This window comes from Cnephaeus nilssonii, assembly GCF_951640355.1.
Source record: "Cnephaeus nilssonii genome assembly, chromosome: 3".
Taxonomy (NCBI): Eukaryota; Metazoa; Chordata; class Mammalia; order Chiroptera; family Vespertilionidae; genus Cnephaeus; species Cnephaeus nilssonii.
The window spans coordinates 58,711,438-58,735,339 of NC_137074.1; the positions used below are offsets into that span (position 1 = coordinate 58,711,438).

The following is a 23,902-nucleotide window of genomic DNA, read 5'->3' on the forward strand; positions in this document are numbered from 1 at the left end:
GAAGCGTTTTCCTGTGCTTCATCTCATTTGATCCTCACAGAAATCCTGGAATAGGTAGATAGGAGACTCAGTGGAATCCTATTTTCTTTTCATTAGACAGAAAAATGGAGATTTAGAAAGCTAGAAACTTGACCTGACTGAAAAGAAGTAAGAAATGGTGGACCTTGAAAATGACTGCAGGTTTTCTCACTGTGCACAATATAGTCAAACACTGCTGCAGTTAAATATTTTATCCTTTGTTATCCCTGGAAGTTGATTCAACAATAATAATGTACTTCGAGTTGATATTTACTGCTGTGTTGCTGACAGTTACCTGAAAGAGAAGTTGGGGTGCTTCACTGGGCTGGAAAAAGTTTAGCTAAATCAGAAAGCAGGTCTAATTAAGATATAAAGCTCTCACTGGCACCAATCACACGCATGTGTTTTGATCTGTCATTGTCAATCATGAATTTGGTTGACACTTCTGTTATGGAGAAAGGACGAATAGCGATATTAAAATATTTCTTCTAATTAATTTCCTTTCAATGTGCACGAATTCATGCACCGGGCCACTGGTTTGTAATAATCTCAAATGCCCTCCAGTAGTAGAAGGAATAAATAAATCATGGTGTAGTCTTACAATGGAATACTATTCAGCAATGAAAACGATCGAGTTACAGTTACATCCAGTAACATGGAAGAATCTCACAAAAGTCAAATTAAAAAGCCAGCTACCAAAAAGCATGTTCTATGATTCCCCTTATATAAATTTCAAAACCAAACATAGCTAATCTATTGTGTTAAAAGTCAAAATAGTGGTTTACCTTTAGGGAGGAAGGAAAGGAGGATAATTCAGAGTGGAGATTTTGAGGTGTTGTAATGTTTTCTTTCTTGACTCAGGTGATAGTTACATCAATATCTTCTTTGTGATTATTCACGGAGCTAAATATTTATAATTTTTGCACTTAAAAATACCTTTTCTAGTCCAAGATTCTTTTAAAATTTTATTTCTTTTAATATATTTTTAATGAAATCAGAGAGGAAGGGAGAGAGAGGGAGAGATAGAAACATCAGTGATGAGAGAGAATCATTGAATGGCTGCCTTCTGCATGCCCCACACTGGGGACCAAGCCCACAACCCAAGCATATGCCCTACCTGGGAATCAAACCGTGACCTCCTGGTTCATAGATCAATGCTCTACCACTGAGCCACACTGGCCGGGCCAAGAATCTTTCTTTTTAAGGTCAACCTGTCAAGGACCTACAGTTATAGGAGTCATGAAAAGGAAGTGGCAATGTCTTCAGGGGACTGTTGAACATGAGGACAGCATCAACTTCCAAATACCTTCTTTACATAATATCAAATATCCACATGTGTTCAACTGTTTCACCCTAATAAGCTTTCTTACTTTGATCAAATTACTGCATCAAGATTTATTCTTAAATTTCCTGTTCCCTTGGCTTTCATTAATGTAGCTGAGCATCAGAATTTTACTTAATTTGGATGCTAACAAGATTAGACAGTAATCTGACATTAACCATTTTTTTATCCTATTCTATGCCTTATTTCATCTCACTTCCACTAAAGAGCTTGCTTTGAGGGAGGTAGGTGTCATATAGTAAACATTTTTAAGCATTTTGAATTTTGCTGTTATCAATGGTGAATGATACTATTCTGTGTGTGTGTGTGTGTGTGTGTGTGTGTGTGTGTGTGTGTGTGTGTGTGTTGGGAGGAGGCAGTGATCAGGATGTTAATCTATGCACAGTGACCTTTGTTTCTATCTGACCGAGCAGATGTAGGAATTAATCATTGTCACTCCTGGATGCTGCGGCTGCAGCTGCCTCCCACTGCCTTTCTGCCCCTGATAGATTTATTCATGCATTGTGTTTGCTGGAAAACATGCCTCAGCACAGAAAAACTGGCAAATTAGAGAAGCTTATCTGTGAATATAATTATCTAGAAACACATTTTTTCTGCACATCTGTACCTATATATTGTGAATTCTTTAAAAGAAGAAGACAAAGAAAAAGAAAAGCAAACTGGAAATATTGCTTATATAACATCTGAACCATTATTTCCTATCCTGAGAAATTTCACATTGGGCCAGTGTCCTGGGTTGCAAAGAGCTGACTGTCTTCTAACCTCTATACCCTTCTTATTTTTGTAACTGTTCCCAGCCCACCCCTGCCTCCCAGTTATCAATTTAGTCCCAGTCCCAGAATCTGGGCATACGTTGGTTCCAGGCACAAGAAAATACGTGTTCTAAACTAGAAATGAATTCATTTTAGAGCAGACCCCCACCACAACCTTCAGACTGTAACTAACACTTTCTGAACCCCAACCATCCCCATTACGTAGATATCCCTGCAGCCTCACCAGATCCAACCCCTGCTGACACTGATACCAGCCTGGAGACCAAAGCCACACCCTTTGGGATATTTGGGAGTCAGCTCCAAAATCATCCAGTATAAATGTCCTGGGCCTGGTTTATCCATGTTCATTTTCCTCCCTCTCTTTATCAGGTCAGCATACCCTGAGGCTGAGGCTAACGAGGAGCAGCCAGTTCCTATTCAGAGTCTGTTCCTTCCTTTCCAGGGGCCCACTCCTGCCAGAACCCTAGACCTTAGCTGTAGCTGTCTATGCTAGCCTGGGCCTTTCTGTTACCACCCCTCACTCACTGGGACCTCTGCTCATTTTCTGCACTCCCTGACCCTGCTTGATTCTCACTCACAGTTTACTCCTTTGCTGACTCTTTCTGCATTTTTCTTCCTCAGAATGATCTGGTTTTAAACACCCTTGCAGATTGAATCCCTAGATTACCACTGCTTGTCCTTACTTTCCTGCTCTGGTTTATGGGTCTTAATCTTAGGAGTCTGCCTAGACTCCTGAATTCAAACTATTTTGGTCTAAGCTCTTCACCTACCATTTGAGCCCCAACTCTGACAGTCTTCCTGTTTCTGATAGTTTTACCAAGCACCTTATTAGGAAAAGACAGGTTAATCTCCTGATGTCACCCTTAGTGATTGGGCCTGTCTCCCAGAAAGAGAAGCAAGCAAACCAAGTGTCCATTTGACAGATGAGTGGATAAATAAAGGGTATTATATATTCAATGGAATATAATCCAACCTGAAAGAAGATTCTGATGCATTCTACAGCATGGATGAACCGTGAGGACATTATGCTAAATTTAATAAGCCAGCCACAAAAAAATAAATACTGTGTGAATGCACTTATATGAATTATCTATCATAATCAAACTCATGGAAATAGAAACTAGAATGGTGGTTGCCAGGGGTTGGGGGAGGCAGAAATGGGGAATTGTTGTTTAATGGGTACAGAGTTTCTATTAATGTTCATTTAATTGTTGTTTAATGGGTATAGGGTTTCAGTTTTGCAGGATGAAAAAGCTCTGGAGACTGGTTGAACAACAATCCTATATAATAAAAGCCTAATATGCAAATTGTCCCCTCAACTGGGAGTTTGACCACTCGCTATGATGTGCGCTGACCACCAGGGGGTGGCACGGAACATGGCGGGTGTCAGCGATGCGGTGTTGGCAGCAGGTGGCAGTGGAGGCTCTGCCAGCCCTGATGGGCCCCGACAAGAGTGGGACCACAGTGGGATGGTGGAGCAGGTGAGGGCGTGGCACCAGGCCACCCCGAGGTACCCCACCTGTGCACGAATTTGTGCACTGGGCCTCTATTAAGAATATAATTAACACGACTGAACTATACACTTAAAAATGGTTAAAATGGAAATGTTTATGTTATTTTATTGTATCTTACCACAATTTAAAACTTTTTAAATGTTTTAAAGATAAAGCAACAGAAACTCTTATTGGTAAGTAACTCCTTTTGGTCAAAAAATCTATTACGGGGCCATTTTCTTAAAACTATATTTCAGCAATTATCAACCTGTGTGCCACAAGAATTTTTAAAACATGCAATACCTGACTAATCAGGGGGACTGACCTCTTTTTCCTTAGATTGTCAACAATAAAAGTCGATACAACAACAGTGAATACAACAATAGCTATCTGGTGTGAATGAATCAAAATATACCTATTTTTTTGTCAGATTGGCAAAAAATATATTTTTGGTATACCCGCAGAATTTTAGTAATTGGTTTATGTGTGGCATGAAATGAAAAAAGCTGAAAATCACTGCTATATTTTATTACCTACCCGATTTCTTAGGAGATAATGATCATCCTTAAATCACTACCTGTTTTGTGAAGTTGTTACTTTGTTTTTCTTTTTTTATTGCATTTGTCTGGGTGACATTGGTTAATAAAATTATATAGGTTTCAGGTGTACAATTCCATAATATATCAACTGTATATTGTATTGTGTGTTCACCACCCCACGTCCAGTCTCCTGCCACCATTTATCCCCCCTTTACTCTTTAGTACCTCCCCTCACTCCCCTTTCTCTCTGGTAATCACCATACTATTATCTGTGTCCATGAGGGGTTATTTGGTTTTGTTTGTTTGTTTGTTTTTTTCTTAATCCCTTGTTACTTTATTTTTCATATCCTAAATTTTCATATCTGAACTTTGAAGTCATATCCTCTCTTTCAACTATTCCAGAATTTCATTCTACCATTCTCAAGATCTCTTAGTGATTTAATAGGTTTCTATCACATCCCCATTGACCTTCCTCTTTCAAGGCTGCATAATGGTCTGTCTTCACTTAATAGATATCCTGACATGCTAGTTTTCCTTCTCTGAAATTTATTTTCCTTTTATAACCAAAGCAAGATGTCTCATTCTAGCACACTATGAGACTTTACCCTGGATTTTAGAGTCTCAGAAGAAGAGGGAGGAGATAGCCTAGTTTTGTATGAGATGTACAACAAGCAACAGTAAAATAGAAATGTTATTGGCAAAGGGAGTCTTTCTCAAATCTCCACTGGTAAACAATTTTCATACACATAAGATAACAATAGGAATATACTTATTGTTTTTTTCTTTTGAGTCATAATTTACGTACAATGAAATTCACCTTGTAAAGTGTACAGTTCAGTAGTTTTTAGTATATTCACAAAGTTGGGCAATCATAAGCACTGTCTGATTCCAGAATGTTTTTATTACCCAAAAAGAAACCTTATACTCATTTGCAGTCTCCTTCCATTCCTCTATCCCTTTAGCTGCTGGCAACAACTAGTCTATTTTCTGTCCCTATAGATTTGCCTAATCTGATCAATGTACATAAGTCTTATACAATAAAAGCCTAATATGCAAATTTTCCCCTCCACCGGGAGTTTAACCTAGAGTTCGACCGGGAGTTCGACCAGGGAAGGGAGGCCAAGCCAGCAGCTGGCAATCACTAGGGATTCTACCGTGCATGATTTCATGCACTGGGCCTCTAGTGGAATCATAAAAGCATGTGGCTCATTGTGTCTGGCTTCTTTCACTTAGCACAATGTTAGCATAATGATTATAGGGTTTATCCATGTTGTAGTAGAAAGTAGTACTTCATTTCTTTCTATTGATGAATAATGTTCTGTTTTATGCATATTCCACATTTTGTTTTTCCATTCATCACTTGGTAAGTAGTTGATTGTTTCCACTTTTTGGCTATAAAAAATAATATGCTCCTCTGACCATTCATGTGCAAGTTTTTGTGTAGTCATGTATTTTTGTTTAGCTTGGGTATATACTAGTACCTAGGAGTGGAATTGCTAGGTCATATGGTAGCTCTGTATTTACATGCAAATCTGTTTTCTAAAGTGACTGTACCTTTTTACAGTCTCGCCTGCAATGTATGGGGGAGGCGGGGGTTCCAGTTTCTCCACATCATTATCAACACTTGCTGTCATCTGTCTTTTTTATTTTAGCCAACAAAGTGGTTTTGTGATTTTGATTTTATTCAAATCATTGTGATTTTGATTTGCACTTCCCTGGTGACTAATAACATTGAGCATCTTTTTGGCCTTTTATATACGTTCTTTGGAGAAATTTCTATTCAAATCCTTTGACAATTTTTAAAGTAGATTATTTATCTTTTAATATACTTAAACCAGTGATTTCTCAAATTTGGTTCATATTAAAATCTTCTAAGGAGCTTTTAAGAAATCTTGATACCCAGGCTTCATGGTAAACCAGTTAAATTAGAGTATCTGGGGGTAGTACACTAGCAGCATTTAAAAAACAAAATCTGCAGGCAATTCCAATGTTTGAGAACAAGTGCTCTAGATTAGATGACCAAGCTGATGATATCAATATAGAAACATTAAAGATTTAGGAACTTAGAAATCATACCAGGTATTAAAAATAATTGAACTAAATGTGAATTATAAAAAGCCTAAACAGTTCAAGAGGTGGAGATGAACTTTTTAAAAATAATTTTTAATAGGATGAACTTCTCCATAACAGGGAGTTTCAAACTACTTACAATGAGAGAAAATGTCTTGGCTGTGGTTTTTGCCTAGTGACTAAAGGTTGGTCTTAAGAGGCAACTATGGGTGAGCCAATAAATGTGAGTAATCATGATACAGTTGAATCCCAAAACATTTATCTCAATTATTCAGTGTTCAGGAAGAAACTGACAACATGTGACTGTTGACCAGGAGAAAACTGAAAGGTAAGCATTTGAAGTCATAGGAAGATTAGAGACACAGTGTAGGGAAAACGACATCTCTTTAAGAATGTAAAAAACTTCCCAGAGAGCATAGAACCCACAGTTTGTCAGGTTAGGTACAAAATAGGAAAAAGGACTTTAAGAAGCACCTTTGAAGAGAGTTCAAAACACATAAAGGGGTTATTTAAATCTATTAAAAGGAAAAAGCTCGAACAGCAGTGGGATCTTTTGCTGGTAATAATGGGCACAGGAAGTGCTCAGAAGCCAAAAGACAATAAGATAAATTAATTATGTGCCTCTAAATTTATGGAATGATTACCACACACAAATTGTCCCCTATGGATGGATGGATCAGTAGTTGTTGATCAAATAGCTTTTTTGTGTTTTGCATATTTTGAGTCAGGTAGACAAACACTGATTAATCACTGGAACCCATTGGCATTCCTCTTGAGACATTTGAAGGCTTCTGGAAGAAACGTGTCTCTTGGTCATAACTCTCCCTGAAGCTACTGCCCCAGCCCTCTGGCTTCCTAGTAACACCAAGCGACATAAAAGGGTGATTTCACTAGTCACCTCCATTTCCTCGTTTCCAATTCATTCTTCACCCCAAGCCCTGATTCCACTAACATGTCCCTTGCCAAAGTCATTAAATCAACAGATCTTTTAGCCTCCATCCTGTTTAGCCTCAAGCCATATAATACTGAACCATTTTCTCTGTTCCTCCTTTCTGAAACCTCTTTTCTCGACCTTACCATATACAAATGCCCTAGTTTTACCTCTCTGTTTCTTACCAGCTACTTTCACTGGCTCCTGAACTCCACCTACCCATGTAATATTGATATCACCCTGGGTTCCAGTCTTGATTCACTTCTTACATGATATCCCTCTCATGACCTTAATCTCCAAGCCCTGCCTCTTTCAAATCCCATTTCCTAACTTGCTAGTTGATATTGTCAGATGGGTGTTCCTCAGTCAATTCACATTCGGTGACCAAAAAACCAGATTCACAGCATACCTTAATCTTTCTCTACTTCTGTGTCTTCCCTATCTCAGTTAATAGCATTATCAGCTTTCTATTCCTTGTGTGTAATTCCTCTGTTACACATCCAGTTAGTCACCAAGTCGCAAATATCAAACCTCTGAAACATCTACCAAATCTGTCTCCTGTTGTCCATGTCCATTGCCCAAGTTTAGCCCTGACCTACTTTTCATCTGAGCAATTGCAGTAGCTCCCTAACTGGTCTTTTCCATTTCCAATTTAGCTACTGTCCTCTTACCAGCATTTTTTCTTTTTTTTAAACACAGACCTGTTTTTTTCAACATAGACTTTTACTGCCTACACAACTCCTTAGGTGAGCATTGAAGATCTTTTATAATCTGGTCTTCATCTACAATTTCTGCTTATTCCCTTTAAATTAAGTTGTGCTTTCCTCATACAAGGTAATGGCCATTCCTCGAGCATGCCATGCACTTGCATCACCAAGCCTTTGTTCGCACTTTTTCTTGTTTCATGACTCTCCTCATTTTTCACCTGACAAACTCCTATTCATCCTGTAAAACAAACTCACATCCATCAAAATGTGGTCCCTGGACCAACAGCATCAGTATCATCTGGGAACTTGGGAGAAATATAAATTCATGGAGCCCTACCCTAGACCCTACTGAATCTGAAACTTGGGGATGATGAGCATATCTGTATTTTAACAAGCTTTTTAGGTGATTTGTATCAATTCTGAAATTTGAGAGCTACTCTCCTAAGGCACAGTTCCTTTATCAATGCCCATAGCACTTGCCATGTACCTATATTATTTACCACATATTTACCTATTCAGTCTTTTGTAATCATATTTAGCTAGTCACTTATTATTCTCCTCTGCTACATATTGAGTCCTCAACATCAAATACAATATTTTTGTGCGTTTCCTGGCACCTGCCACCGTGTCTGGCACATAGGAGGTGCTTGATTAGAATTCAGAGCCTAAAACATACTTCACATCCCTCAAGGATCCAGTCTAGTCAGAGTGCATACAAACACACAGGGCTGATAATCAATGATGTCCAAGGTTTTTACTCTTAAAGACTGACATGTGCCACACAAGCCAAAAGCACATCCTGACAATACCAAGTGTCAGCAAGAATGCAGAGAAACTGGATCTCTCATACATTACTGGCAGGTATGTGAAATGTTACTGCTGTCGTGGAAAACAGTTTGGCAGATTGATACAAAAATGAAAAATACACTCATTGGGTAATTCAGCAATGGGTATTTGCCCTAGAGAAATGAAAGCTATGTTTACACAAAAACCTGAACACAAACACAGAAACTTTCTTGATAATAATAAAAAACTAGAACCAACCTAAACCTCCTTCAACAGTACCGAACTATGGAACTTCCATACACTACCCAACAATAAAAAGGAACAATCTTTTCATACATGCCACAACTTGGATTAATCTCAAGGGCATTATGCTGAGTGGGGGGGGAAAGCTAATCTCTAGTGGTTAACACTGTACGATTCTATTTATTTTGAATTTTCAAGAGATGAATTTATAGTGATGAAGAATAGATCAGAGGTTGCCAGGGGTTACAGTTGGGGAAATATATGACTACTAGAGGCCCAGTGCACAAATTCGTGCATGGGTGGGGTCCCTCGGCCTGGCCGGTGATCGAGGCCTATCGGGGGTGGAGGGCTGGCTGGCCAGGGAGAGGGACTGTGGGAGGTTGGCTGGCCAGCCCCCCATTGGGGCCTATCGGGGGGCCGGCCAGAGGGAGGGGCTGTGGGAGCTGGCCAGGGGGAGTGGTTGGGGGAGGTTGGCTGTGGCAGTGCACTGACCACCAGGGGGCAACTCCTGCATTGAGCATCTGCCCCCTGGTGGTCAGTGCACATCATAGCAACTGGTCAACCGGTGGTTCTAGTCATTCCGGTTGTTCAGTCATAACGGTCACTTAGGCTTTTATATATATAGATAAGGGGGTAGTTTGAGGGATGTCTTGTTTTCTTTGCATGATGGAACAGTTCAGTGTCCTGATTGTGGTGGTAGTTATGTTAATCCATACATGTGATAAATTTCATAGAACTCCACATACACACACACACACACACACACATGCACATATGCACACATACAGAGCACATGTAAAAACATGTGAAATGTAAATCGGATGTAGAATTAATAGTATTGTGCCCGTGTCAGTTTCCTGGGTTGATAGTGTGCTCTCATTATGTAAGATGTTATCTTTGGAGAAAGCTGGGTGAAAGTCTCTTTTCTGTTTTGCAACTTCTTGTGAGCTTTAAATAATTTCAAAATAAAAAGTTTTCTGAGAAAAAGAAAGCTCAGGGATTTCTGGTAAAAGCTGGATTAGGAAGCACTTCTTGACATAAAGCTAAAATGGGGTCCGGGGAGTGGAGGCGCGCTCCCTGCCCTGCGGAGGTGGGAAAGGAAGAAAGAGGAGTGGAGAGTCCTGCCTTGGAGACCATTTGGTAGAACTTGGCCCAGACCTGCTCATGCCTTCTGGGTTGGGGTGAAGAGGAAAATGAAAGCCTTTCCTCAATAGGTCCAACTGGGAAAACGGAGAGGGGGATAGGGTTCATTCTTAACAATATTCTCAAAGGAGAGCAAAAGATTACTACTAGTAAACAGCATAAGCACTCAGGCTCTGGAATCAAACTCCACCTCAAATCCTAGCTCCGCCATTTACTAGTCATGTGACTTGATCTCTGTATTGAACTTTGCTGAATCCCATTTCCCTACTGAAAAATAGAGTCACGACACTGCTTATCTCAGAACGCTATGAAGACTGCGTTAGATCGGACAGGTAGAGCAACTGCCCAGCGCATAGTAAATACATAATCAATCTTGGCTACTCTTTTTTTTCTTAAATCCTCACCGAGGGTATTTTTCCATTGATTTTTAGGGAGAGTGGAAGAGAGAGGGAAAGCCAGAGAGAAACATCGATGTGAGAGAAACACATCGATTGGTTGCCTCCTGCAGGGCCCTGACTAGGGCCTGGGACAGGGAGGAGCCTGCAACTGAGATACGTGCCCTTGACCAGAATTGAACCCGGGAGCCTTCTTCAGTCCTCAGGCCAATGGTCTAACCACTGAGCCAAACCAGCGAGGGCTGGGCTACTCTTTTTAACATTATTAATATCATTACCAATATTCTAAGAAATAGAAAAAGCATGTAGTCAGATTCATCTTTAATATATATTTGGATGAGTCAAAAATATTTTAGAGAACTCTTAAAAATCTATTTTTGTGTTTTATAAAATCAAGCTTTAAATGATAATGATAAATAAAGTGAAATGTTTTATGTTTATATATATATATATATATATATGTGTGTGTGTGTGTGTGTGTGTGTGTGTGTGTGTGTGTGTGTATATGTGTGTGTGTGTGTGTGTGTGTGTGTGTGTGTGTGTGTGTGTATTTCAGGATCCTTCAGTATTTGAATTCTTCATAAAATCAGGACTTAGTCCCTATATGTGTAAATACAGAAAATATAACTTAAAATTGATAGTTGTTACTTTCTATAACAGGCCTCTTATGTGCTTTCACTTAAGATCTCTAACCTTTATAGCACTCAGCAAGATAAATATTATCTTCCACATTTTCAGGTGAAAAACCTGCCATACACAGCTAGTAAATGTAGTCAGTCTGATTTCAAAGCCCATGCTTTTTCCACTACATCACGTTACCTCAGTATGGATCCGTGAAAGCTGCTTAAACACGCACAGAGCGAGTGTCTGTCAGTTGTTCCTTTCATGTCAGCTTACAGGACAGAACATACAACTCCTCTCACAGCCCAGCGCAGGCACTTCCAGGCCGTTGCTGGGGCCCAAACTTGGAGCCACTAGACAATGATGGAAACCAAGAGCCCAAAGCCGATGGTAGCAAGAATTCAGTCTGGGGTTCCAGCCAGTAGGTAAAGCCAGGAGTCAGAAAGGGAACCCTGCCAAGATCCACGGTCCATGCCAGCAATCAGAATCGGAAGGCACTCCAGGGCTCTCAGGACTTCCCCCTGTCTCCTCTTGGTAAATGCCAGCTACATGGGGCCTTTGAGGAGGCTCAGTTGAGGGGCAGGTGAAAACCCTCGGCCTGCCAGCACTACTGCTGGACATTAGAAACTGGGGTAGGGCAGGCCCCTCACAGAAATTCATTGATCAGGAGCATGGACACTGGACCCAGGCGGCTGGGGTAAACTAGCGGGGGGGGGGGGGGGGTAAGGGGGGAGTGAGAAAACACTGGAGGGAACCAGGAGTCAGTACATCTGGATTACAATGTGGTCCCTAGATGGCTGTAAAACTGTATGCAGGTCCCTTCATCTTAAAATGAGAGCATCAGGTCAGATCAGTGGCTAAAGCTATGTTCCTTAGAACCCTAAGGCTCAAATGCTGTCCTAGGCAACTTACAGGGGCAGAGGGGTGGGAGCAAGCAGGTCCTGCCTTTCGGGCCGTCTCCCTTTTATCTCTTCTAAGTATTGAACCTCTAAGAGCCCTTCTAAATCTCACGAGTTACCCAGGATAGCAAACCTTTAACAAGTTCCCACGAGGTTCCGGGCCCTGTGGGAGGTGCTGATGGGGACACAGCTAAGTAACACCCAGTCCCACATCAGCAATTCCCAGATTCTAGCCCAGTGAGGAATGATTCCAGCAGCTGTAGCTGTTCAGGATTCCTCTCAAATTCACCAAGGCCCAAAGTTCTGCTGCTGCAAACCCGAGGAAGAGAAAGGATGGAAGAGGGAAACCTCCCCAGTCTGGCCGCCGAATCCTTGGTGCCTCAAAGAGATGAATTTACAGAAGGATAACGTCTGCTTCACAGCAGACTCCCTGTGAGTGGGTGTTCCGTGTGGCCAGTTGTGCTTGTGCTCTGTGCTCCACTTGAAATCAGGGCATCTGCTCTGCCCTCTGGGAAGTACGACAAGCCTCCCGCCGGGAATTGCCCAAGGCCCTCTCCCACAGCTAAGGGAGCTGGGTAGTTGAAACCGCTGCTTCATAAATGACAGCACTGCTGACACTCTAGGGTCTGAGTTTACGAGAGAAGGGGACTTTTTTGTTTCTAGTGTTTTCCCCCCGGCATTTAAAAACAATTTAAAATAGATTACAATTGCATGAGACATAACAAAAATACATTTGGAAACTAATTTTTTATAAAATTGATGTGGAGTGTGGCCATAAAACTCCCAATTAAAGCCACACAAGCTCCTTTCGACTAAGGGTACGCTTTGGGGCTTTTTCTCCTCGCATCTCCAGCTTATCTCGGATCTGTCAGTATGTTTTTCACTACTGGCCTAGGCTTGAGCTGGTATAATGAAGTAATGGCATTGGGCATTATATCAAAATTTCCACATTTCAGCTTTAAAAATATTTGAAGGATGCATTTTTAAATTTGGTCCGTAGGTCTGTTCATAGTCTAGGAGGGTTATGTATCCTGAAATTTTACACTGGAAGTTCATATGCATATTCACATATAAACATCTATAATAAACACACCTTCAGATGCATAGATTTTGTTAAACAGCCCAGTGAATACTGAGGAAACAACTGCTTACATTATCTTAAAGCTTTGTTTTATTTTAAAAGATGAAAAGACAGAATAAGAAAATTGTCTTTGCCATGAAAAGGTTAGAAACCAGGGAGGTGGTGCCCTGATGAGCTGAGGACAGAAATTATTCTATTTGCCTTCCAGCCTCCAGTTCTTCTTACCTTGCCAAGCAGATCCTTAGGAGTTGTTTAATTAATGTTTGCCACAAGGAGATCATTAAAACATGGAGACACTGAGGTCATCTGCTAAATGAGAATTTGAGGTCAGGATATTTAGCAGGTTTTCTTTTGCATTTAAAAGCTAAATATTTTGCTTGATTGATTGGGAAATAATCCTAATGCATGTCTGGTAACCAGGTCAGTCTGTTGTTCCTGCTTAATGTAGGAAAGCAGAAATGGAAATAAGCCAGTGACAGGGAAGAGAAATTTGCCTCTGGAATAAGTTAAGGGAAGAGCTGAAAGGGACCTTGGATTTCATCAGGTCCAACCACTGCTAACCATTTAGCAATTGTGCAGGCAGAACGTCTTTGTTCTTTCAGTTCCTTTCCAGCTTCAGAAACTGTGGGCCTGAACCGACAGAAGGGTAGGTAAGGAGCTTGCTCTCTTCACAAGTACGTACGACTATGGGAAAGCAGGCGGATTTTAGAGAGGCCGGGCCCAGCCAGAACAAGAGGCAGGGCTGAATGGGTTCGCTCTTGAAAAAAACGTAATTTACTGGCTGCAAGGATGCAAGCAGCAAATCAGTCCAAGATCAGCAGATTTTCTGAAGCCACGGAGTGGGATGCAGTTGTTAACCTCTGAGCAGATGTAAGCTGAGAGTGTAATCTGTGTGGTCGTGAAGATGAGGTCTCATCCATCAATTGCTGGACGAGGGCTGTCCTCATATCACTGGGCCTGCATGGCCCTGGACACATGACATAAGAGACATACTGGACAAAAGCATTGCCTGGGGGAATTCTCCCGGAAGAACTCAGCCAATAGAAAGGAATCTTCCAAGTGGCCTGATTTCATTGGAGACAAGTAAATACATATGTGGGTGTGTATATGTGAATGCACCCCCCCACCCCTGCAAAGATGCTGCACTTTCCTAGAAACAAAGAAAATGGGAGAGCAGAAGGTCCACAAGCAGAGTGATCCTTTCTCTCATTTATTTTTAGACCCGTCAGCATCATGCTGATGGGGAATCAAAGGAGGGGCTCACCCAGATGAGGTTTTCAGTGAGGGTTTGGAGTAGGGGGATTGGCCAAGTGATCAAAACCCAATGTCTGCGGAAGGCCACCGAACTCAGAGCCCCCCAAATATACCTGGCCCTTTTGTGTTCAGTGGGAGTTCTCAGCTTTTCCAGGAGGGACCAAAGAGATCCCCCTGAAACTCCTACCAGTACCCCTCTTGTCTTAACACAGAAGCATTGAACCAGCTCTTCAATTTCCCTCTGACTATCAGGGATCTCTGCTGCTTTACAGCCATTCGCCATCTATCAGAGACCATTGCCAAGGAAAGATGAGATCAGGGAAGAGGATAAAGAAAGGAAGAAAAAGATCGGCCTTCCATAGCCATTAATGAATTCACTTACTCACTAACTAATGGTTATGGAATGCTTGCCATTTTCCAAAGACTGTGCTGAAGCCTGAGATACAGATGAATAAGAAACAGCCTGGATTTTGAGGAATAGAAACTGTTTAGTGGGACAAACACGAAAAGCTGGGAATACAACATGACAATTGTATTGATGCTCATATACCCTGGGGTGTTATTAGGAGATAGAGGAGGGCACCAAACCTAGACTTAGTCACCAACCAGGCAGATACATGCTCTTATTTCTTTGACTCCAATGACATGAGTCACTTACAAAGAAAATGTTAAGAAATGCCCCATAGAAAAAATAAAAATATTGACTGATAGCACAATGAACTTGGTTGATTGATGTTGGAGGCCATTGATTTTGGTGACAGCAATCTGCAAGGTTATATAATTTTATCCCCCAGCTGCCTGGAGGTAAAAGCAGACAATGGATTTTCATTTTGACGAGAGTTTTGTGGGACAGATGCAGCAAAAGGGCTTGTTTGCAGCGGGAACTGGGTGTTGGTGAGAGAACATTTCAGATGACCAACCAGAGGTTAGAAATTGGGTAGAGAAAGAAAGAGAGGCTGATAGGCTGTGAAAAAGCAAAAGAACAAAGGAACTGGAGGTCTACAGGCTGTCAGTGAGAAAGGCTGTTAGAGATAAGCAAATGAGGCGACTGGGAGATAGGAGATTCATTCATTCATTCATCAAGTATTTATTGAATTCCTTTGATATTTGAGTAGAGTTCTAGTGCTGGGAGTACATCATGAAAAATTTTAATTGGGAGAAGCAATAAACAACAATAATAATAAATATGTAAATTGTGTAATAAATTAGAAGTTAATAAGTACCAAGGTGGGATGGGGATGGAGAGAACAGAGCAGGATCAGAAGGATTTGGAATTCTGGGCAAAGGGTGTGACTTTATATGGGCTGTCATCGTAGCTTTAGTTGAGATGGTAACATTTGAACAAAGATATGAAGGGACAGAGGGAATAAACTATACAGATGTGTGAATTAAAGAGTCCAGGCATGGGGAATAGTCACTTCAAAGCCTTGAAGTGTATGAGTGCCTGGTATTTCCAGGAACAATAAGGAGGCCTATGTCGAGTGGAGTGGGCAGGGAACAAAGTAGGAAATGAGGTAGAGAGCTAATGGAGACCAAATGTATAAGCCTTGTAGATGGGCTTTTCCTTGGAGTGAGATGTAGTGCCATTGCAGGGTTCTGAGCAAAGTAGTGACATGATCTGATCCACCTTCGCTGTGGCTGCTGTGTTGAAAACAGACATAGGAAGTGTTCAGCATAGAAGCAGGGAGACCAGTTAGGAGGCTATTGCAATAATCCAAATGAGAAATGCAAAGTAAGACTGATCAGGGAGGTGGCAGCAGAGGTGGTGAGAAGTAGTTGGATTTTGGATGTGTTTCAGGAATGGAACTAATAGGATTTCATGACAGATTGGATATGGTGGTGAGCAGGAGTCAAGGATGACTCCAAGATTTTTGGTCCAAGCAAATAGAAAGAAGGAGTTGCCATTATCTAAACTGGTGAAGAATTTGAGAGGAACAGGTTATGGAGGGCAGGGGGGACTAGGAGTTAAAATTCAACAAGATATATGCACCCCTATGTTTATTGCAGCATTATTTATAATAGCCAAGATATGGAAGCACCCAATGCCATCAGTAGTTGAGTGGATAAAAAAATTGTGTACATATACACAATGAAATATTACTTGGTCATAAAAAAAATGAAATCTTACCTTTTGCAAAAACATGAATGGAGCTAGAGGGTATTATGCTATGTGAAATAAGTCAGAGAAATACAAATACCATATGATTTCACTTATATGTGGAACCTAAAGAACAAAATAAATAAACAAACAAAACAGAATCAGACTCATAGATGCAGAGACCAGGCTAATGGTTGCCAGAGGGCAGGGCGTTGGGGGGAGTTTAAGAAAGATGAAGGGATTAAGAAGTACAGATTGGTAGAAAAAAAATAGTAACAGGGATATACAGTAAAGTATAGCATAAGAAATAAGTCAATAATATTATAATAACTAAGTATGGTGCCAGATGGGTACTTGTATTATCAGAGGATCACTTCATAAATTGTGATAATTGTCTAACCACTATGCTGTACACCTGAAACTAATCCTACCTAATAAAATGGTAATATGTAAATTACCATCACTCCGCTACGCCCACAATTGGGCCAGAGGGAGGCACAGGGGGCGGGACTCGGGGTGGCCGGGGTAGCCGATTGGGGCCGGCAGGACGCTGAGCTCATGTCGCCAGTGGCGGCTCGAGCTCAGCATCTGCACCATGGCTGTGCTACGGAACAGAAGGGGCCTCTGGGGCAGCGAGCTCACGTCCAGCCGGACCATCAAAAGCGGAGGAGCTGGGTGCCTGTCTGCTCCGGCACCAGGCCTTTCAGAAGCCTCCGGTGCAGCGGAGGCTTCTGAAAGGCCTGGTGCACCAGCAGACAGGCACCCAGCTCCACCGCGGTTGAAAGCGAAAGTGTGTAGGGGACCCTACACGTGCATGATTTAATCATACACTGGGCCTCTAGTATAAAATAATATTGAATGTCAACTGTAATTGACAATTATCACCAAAATAATTTTTTTAAAGAATAGGAGTTAAATTTTGGGTGGATTGTGATCAGAGAGTAGGATATTTATGTTAAAATTTTTGAAGTGGTACCATTCTAAATAATCATAAGACCCAGGGTATGACCTGGGTCTGGGTGTCTGAAAGTGAAATAAAGTGAAGTCATTATGATTAAAGAATTTAGAACTTCGGAGGTTTAAAGGTTAATGAAGTCTCCTAAGATGGTGGTCCAGGCAGGAGAGGAAGGAGCAGGGCCAGGCTATTGTTACCCTTATGATACTAAGTTTTCATATAAACGGCTAGAGGTTACAGAAATATTAGTTTGATGTGTACAGAGTTTGAATTGGGTTCAGATTTAGAACCTAATAGATTAGAAATAAGCAAGAGAGAAAAATGATCACAATTGCTGAAACGTACCAGACAACATTACAATAAAGCTGTTTAGAACATATCCAGATGAGATATATTTATAATCTCATTGTGGCACAGATAGAAAACAGTGGATTGAAAAAGAAATTCAATAAATCTTCACAATTTATTCTTCTTTATTTTATTATAATGCCTTTTGAAAAGACATTCATATTTAGTTATAGATATGTTTAAAACTCAATGATACCATTTATATCAATTCATGTAGCATTTTAGAAAGCATGGTCCTATGACATCTTAGGAAAGTCTTCTAATAGTCACAGCCAGGCAAGAAGTAGCCTTCACCCCATTTTCAGGCCCAGTTTCCAAACTCAGTGCTTACCCATCATTAAAAAGAAACAATAGCATGACCAGTCAGTCCTCCATGACTCTAAGAATAATAAATAAGCCTCCAAGTTCAGAAACCAATATTTGATAAAGATTTTTAAGTCATCATACCTATAAGCTGGTGGATATCACTAATGCATCTGAATTCATTATAGACTGCAGTGATGGGCAACCTTTTGAGCTTGGTGTGTCAAACTTCGCCAAAAAACTGAGCATAACTCGGGTAGTGTGTCACTTTGAGGACAAAACTAACTCCAAGACTCTAGTCGCAAATGTTTCATCCTCAGGAGCAGCAAATGTTTCATCCTCGGCATGCGGCCGCGTGTCATCAGAAATGGCTACGCGTGTCAGTGCTGACACTGGACTATTGAGATGATAATCCAGGTCCATACAAATTCTGCAGATGCATATTTTTCTTTTATGTATTGAGAATTTACTTGAGGATAAAAAAGTCAAGAAAGTTCTTGCTTCATATTGCCAATCAATAAATGAAGGAAAATTGATGAGATCACTATGTAATCCTTTAAAAAAGAAAACCCACCTTGTTTTTCACTGCCAGCAACACAGTCCGGGCTTTATTCTCTTTGTAAAAGAGACACAAGTAATCTAGATGTGACTCGCTCTTTATAATTAAGTATATAATATTTCAATCTTCTTGCTTTGTGGAAATTATGGGTTTGTGGTTGATTAAAATATTCAGCAAATGTAGTTTCATCTTTTAGTTTAAGAGAAAAATATAAATGACATTGCTGGTTGAATTTCCATCAAAGTAGCAAAGACATTCCCTAGACATACATTATTCACCTGCTGAATTGGAGATGATTCACTTTTCAGTGCCTTCACAGGTGTTAACTTGGCCAAACAAAACAGGTAAATCACTTTCCATTCATTTTTTTTTCTGAGGCAAGTTTCCAGTAAAATTGTTTTACTATGAAATATACATATATAAGTCCATGTCATGCCCATTTGAAAAATGAATTTGCATCAACTTCTGAGATGTGAAGACTCTGCCATTTATATTTTGTCCAAAGAGACAAAATTGAGTTCCTCCTAACTAAATCAGGAGGTGGGGAGTTCTAAATGAGGATTTCATGCAGTACTGAATTACACGAAAGGAGATCTGATTGTACAGTAGGGTTCACATAAAAGGGGTCCAGGAAAGAATAAAGAAGGAAACCTACCTACAGTGATCTAGACAACACAGATGTGTGGCTGTGAAACCCAGAATGTTGCTAATGAGGAGGTCATTGGATATTTATTGCTCATGCCCAGGAGCTTGTGGGTGGCTATGGGAAAGAATGGCCTCCGTTACTGGTCTTGCAGGAGCCCACCCAGTGGTAGTGTCACTGCCCAAGCTTCTGACTGCACTGAGTGGCCCGTCCCAGGTCAGCGGTGCTCTCCTCTCTGACTCAGTGTCAGCACTGGTCTCTCAGATGTATGATTCTTCTTAACAAATGCTTTGTGGAGCTGCTGGTTAGCATTGTTCTCATTTTGCTAATCAATATTCACCACATATTCCCCTTCTTATGGGAACAGATAAAGAAACTAGGGAAGATTAGACTCTGTGAGCCCACGATTTGAAGATGTGGTGACTGAGGATGTTAGGGCTAGATCTTAAATTTGGATATAGGAGACATAAGGCAAACAATAGGAAAATGTTCTTTATACATGTAATGCTCTTGTTAAGTGATGAATGTGGTATTTAAAAAAATAAATAAATCTGAAAGTAATGTACAGGAGGTATTAGGACGGGAAAACCAGTGTTACAGAGAGCTAAAGATTACACTAAAAATCTAAAAATAAATATTTTTGCATCACCCTAGAGTTTTCAAAGAGTTTTGCACACGCCTCATTTGATCTTTGCATTACTTGGAGGGTGGATCCGAAAGATAATATTATCTTCATTTCACATGTGAGGAAACAGGAACCTAGGAGTAGTTGAATGACTTGCCCAGAGTCACACGAAGCCAGGATTTCCATTTGTCACACCTGCCTCCGGTTGATCTAACATGATTGTATCTTAGATAAATGTGGTAGCAGGAATGGAGAGGGAGGGACAACTTGGAGAGATTTTGAAATAACAAGTGAAAGAAATTGGCCATTGATAGTGTATCTATCTATATAAATCTGTCTGTATAAAAGGCTAATATGCTAAGTGTCTGACCATCCGGGTAATGACATCAAGTAGCAACACCTGGCTTCCTCTCCCTAGCAACGACTAGCCTCAGGTGGAAACACTTTACACTGTAACCAAATGTCTATGAAGCATTTTCCCATGCCTCATCTCATTTGATCCTCACAGAAGTCCTGGAGTAGGTAGACCGGAGACTGAGTGGAATCCTATTTTATTTTCATTAGCCGGAAAATGGAGATTTAGAAAGCTTAGAAACTTGACTCGACTGAAAAGAAGTAAGAAATGGTGGACCTTGAAAATGACTGCAGGTTTTCTCACTGTGCAGAATATAGTCAAACACTGCTGCAGTTAAATATTTTACCCTTTGTTCTCCCTGCGTGATCTACAATAATAATGTGCTTTGTGTTGATATTTCCTGCTGTGTTGCTGACAATTACCTGAAAGAGAAATTGCAGTGTTTCACTGGGCTGGAAAAGTTTAGCTGCATCAGAAAGCAGGTCTAATTAAGCAAGTTTGTTCTATATCTATAAAAGGCTAAGGTTACTTGCACATGCGCGATACATATAAAGCTCTCACTGGCATGAATCGCACATGTGTGTTTTGATCTGTCATTGTCAATCGTGAATTTGGTTGTTTTTGTTGACATTCTGAAGCTGAAAGAAGGCAGTGGCACAGGGAAGTAACAATGGTGATTAAATATGATTGTAATAGTGATCTGGGTAGATATAATTATCCCTGTATAACCGAAGTTGCCATCATATGCAGAAACGAAGATGGGAGGACCTCCTTTTGAAAGGGACTTGCTCATTCATTGTAAACCAGATCCCAATAATCCAAATGCCTCTAAAATGAAGCAAATCAGTATCCTGTTTCCTACATTACATGCACTGACATATCCTATTCTTTTCCCACATGGTGAAAAAGGCTGGGGCAGTGATGGCGAACCTATGACACGCGTGTCAGCACTGACACGCGTAGCCATTTCTGATGACACGCGGCCGCCTGGCCGCATGCCAAGGATGAAACATTTGCTGCTCCTGAGGATGAAACATTTGCGAAATAATGTTTTTTCCTCAAAGTGACACACTACCCGAGTTATGCTCAGTTTTTTGGCGACGTTTGACACACCAAGCTCAAAAGGTTGCCCATCACTGGGAAAGGATATTGCATTAAGACTCAGAGATGACAGTGTAATCGACAATAATACTAAATTCAATGGATGATGCCGAAAAGGAAAATTTTCCCACCGAATTTCTTAAAAGTATTACTCCTTCTGGAATGCCGTGTCATAAATTAGAATTGAAAGTAGGTGCAATCATGATGCTACTGAGAAATCTTAATAGTAAATGGAGTCTTTGTAATGGTATTAGATTTATTATCAAAAGATTGAGACCTAACATAATTGAAGCGGAAGTATTAACAGGATCTGCGGAGGGAGAGGTTGTTCTGATTCCAAGAATTGATTTGTCCCCGTCTGACCCTGGCCTCAGTGTTAGAATAAGTTTAATCAATTTGTCAGTCATTGTTTTTTATCAATGTTGTTTTTATATCATGTTCTTGTTTTTTATATCATGTTTTTGTTGTTTCTTTATAATGTCTTTGTTGTTATATCATGTTGTTATTGTTTATTTATTAATCAATTTATATCTTATTTTCATATACATTTTACTACTTTTCTTTCATCTCTGACACTTCTATTATAGGGAAAGGGCAAATAGCGATATTAAAATATTTCTTCTAATTAATTTTCTTTCAATGTGCACGAATCTGTGCACCAGGCCACTAGTAGATGACAAACAGGAGAAGGAAATGTGATTCCGAGGTTTCTGAAGCCTGGAAGGTGTTGAGATTAATAATATCACCAGCTGTTGTTGGCAGCATGCTTACTACGTGCCAGGTCCTATGCCACTCATTTGGCTATATTGCCTCTTTGACTCCTCACAGCTCTGAGGGGAAGGAGTATTATTATCCCTGTTTCATAAGGGGAATACATGAAAGTTGTTTTTGTTTTTAAAGGGTGGGAGGGAAAAAAATCAAGAGTTTTACTCCAAGACAAGGTAAAGTTCAACTGGACTCTGGCTTATGGTGACCATACTTGGGGCCGCGTCCTGGGGCAGTGCTTTGGTGTTCCTACATGTGCGGACGTAATCATGCTACCAGCCACAAAGTAATGGAACTGAGCCACAGGTGGTTATGGTGTTTGCAAATCCAGCACTAGCAAATGGTCTCTTTAATGCCTCCTCGATATTTTGCTGCCGTTAAAATAGGCTGCACTAAGCAGATGGCTCTGCCTTGGCTCTGGACTTTAAAGTTGTCAGCCAGGTAATCCAGGTATATAGATAGCAATGCTTTCCTCCTCAAATATTATCAAAAATAAAAAATGTAACTAAGTATAATTATCATATGATTCAGTATAAATATTGCATTTATGTAAAATACACTATTTAGACTAAAATTCTTAAATACAACCATACATTCCTCCTTAATTGTTACTAGTTACTTTTACTTCTTGTTATTGATAACAAAAACAAACAAACAAAAACAGCTTAAGCCTGGTTTTTCCTTAAGCTTAACCAAGTCACACATTTATACCTTGTCCTGAGCCTCTATTGAGTCCAGGGTTTGTCTGAGACCTCCCTCTCATCTTTGAATTGCTCTGTCACCGTATTTAAAACCCCTCGAGAAAAGACCCTTGCCATATTCCCTGCTTTCAATCCCTGCTTCCTCGTTCCCTCTTGGTCAGGTAGAGACAGGAAAACAGTTTATTTATCAAATAAAGTAATAGCGTATGAAAAAAAAATCCCAAGCCTTTTTTCCAAATAGCAGTTTACAGCTCATTTCTAAAGGTTTTCAACTGTATCTCTTTAGGTATCTACCTGCTAGATTATTCACTAGGCTGCATGCAGCAGTCTCTTAGCAACCATAAACTTCATGGAAAACGCCTAACTCTTTTAGAAGTTGGCCTTCTCTTAAAAGACTTGGAGTTACACAAGCAAGAAGTGCCAGAATTTAGATCTCTTTTAAAATAAGTAAACTATAGCGATATTTTAGAGGGCTCCCAAGTGGTTTCTTGCCATTGGCCCTTCCCTCTGAGGCTGCATTGGAGATGACGCTGGTGAGGAAGCTGTGTCCTCTCCCAGGGAAGGGGTCATGACTGTGAGTGTCTTTTATCCTGACTCCCTCCAGGATTGTGAAGATGTCCAGTCCGAATCTGAACATTGTGACCTTACTGGGCAGTGGTCTGACTTACAGTAGCGCTTACCTCTTTGGGATTCAAGGTCGAGATGCTTCAGTGGGAAGCTCCATGGAAACTCTCATTCAGGTAGGTGAAGCCTTAGTTTTTGTTTTAAATATAATGCCAAAGTTTTCATAGGTTTTTAATCAGCTTACTCCTGTCGGTGGTGGTTACCTGTGCCTGTGACGTGGGCTCTGTCAGAGGCAATCCCTGGAATGCCGAGTCAGTGAGGTCCACTTTCTGTCCCATGCCCTCTGTGGACTGAGGCTCTGCGGACCAGACTGTGTGGAGAATGACAATGGTTTCTCTCATGCCTCTTGCTCCTGTGTCCCTTTCCACCTGTAGGTAAGACTGTCCATGCTGTGCATTGGGACCTCCCTTGTGTTTGGACCCATTCTGGGGAAGAGCTGGCGACTCTACAAGGTATTTACCCAGAGGGTTCCGGACAAGAGAGTGGTGAGTAGCAACAAGTACCCAGTGCTTGACTGCAGATGGCAGCTT

The 23,902-nt window shown here is 40.7% G+C and overlaps 1 protein-coding gene across 2 annotated transcripts in view; it reads left to right on the forward strand.

Annotated features, from left to right (window-relative positions):
* GPR156 (G protein-coupled receptor 156) overlaps positions 1-23,902 on the forward strand; it is a gene marked incomplete at both ends in the record, with an annotated part of 62,604 nt that overhangs the window by 11,100 nt on the left and 27,602 nt on the right. For both annotated transcript variants that reach the window (XM_079766877.1, XM_079766878.1), the window contains 2 exons: positions 23,353-23,488; positions 23,747-23,857. In XM_079766877.1, coding sequence (XP_079623003.1) covers positions 23,353-23,488; positions 23,747-23,857 — 247 coding nt within the window. The remainder of the gene's footprint in view (positions 1-23,352; positions 23,489-23,746; positions 23,858-23,902) is intronic.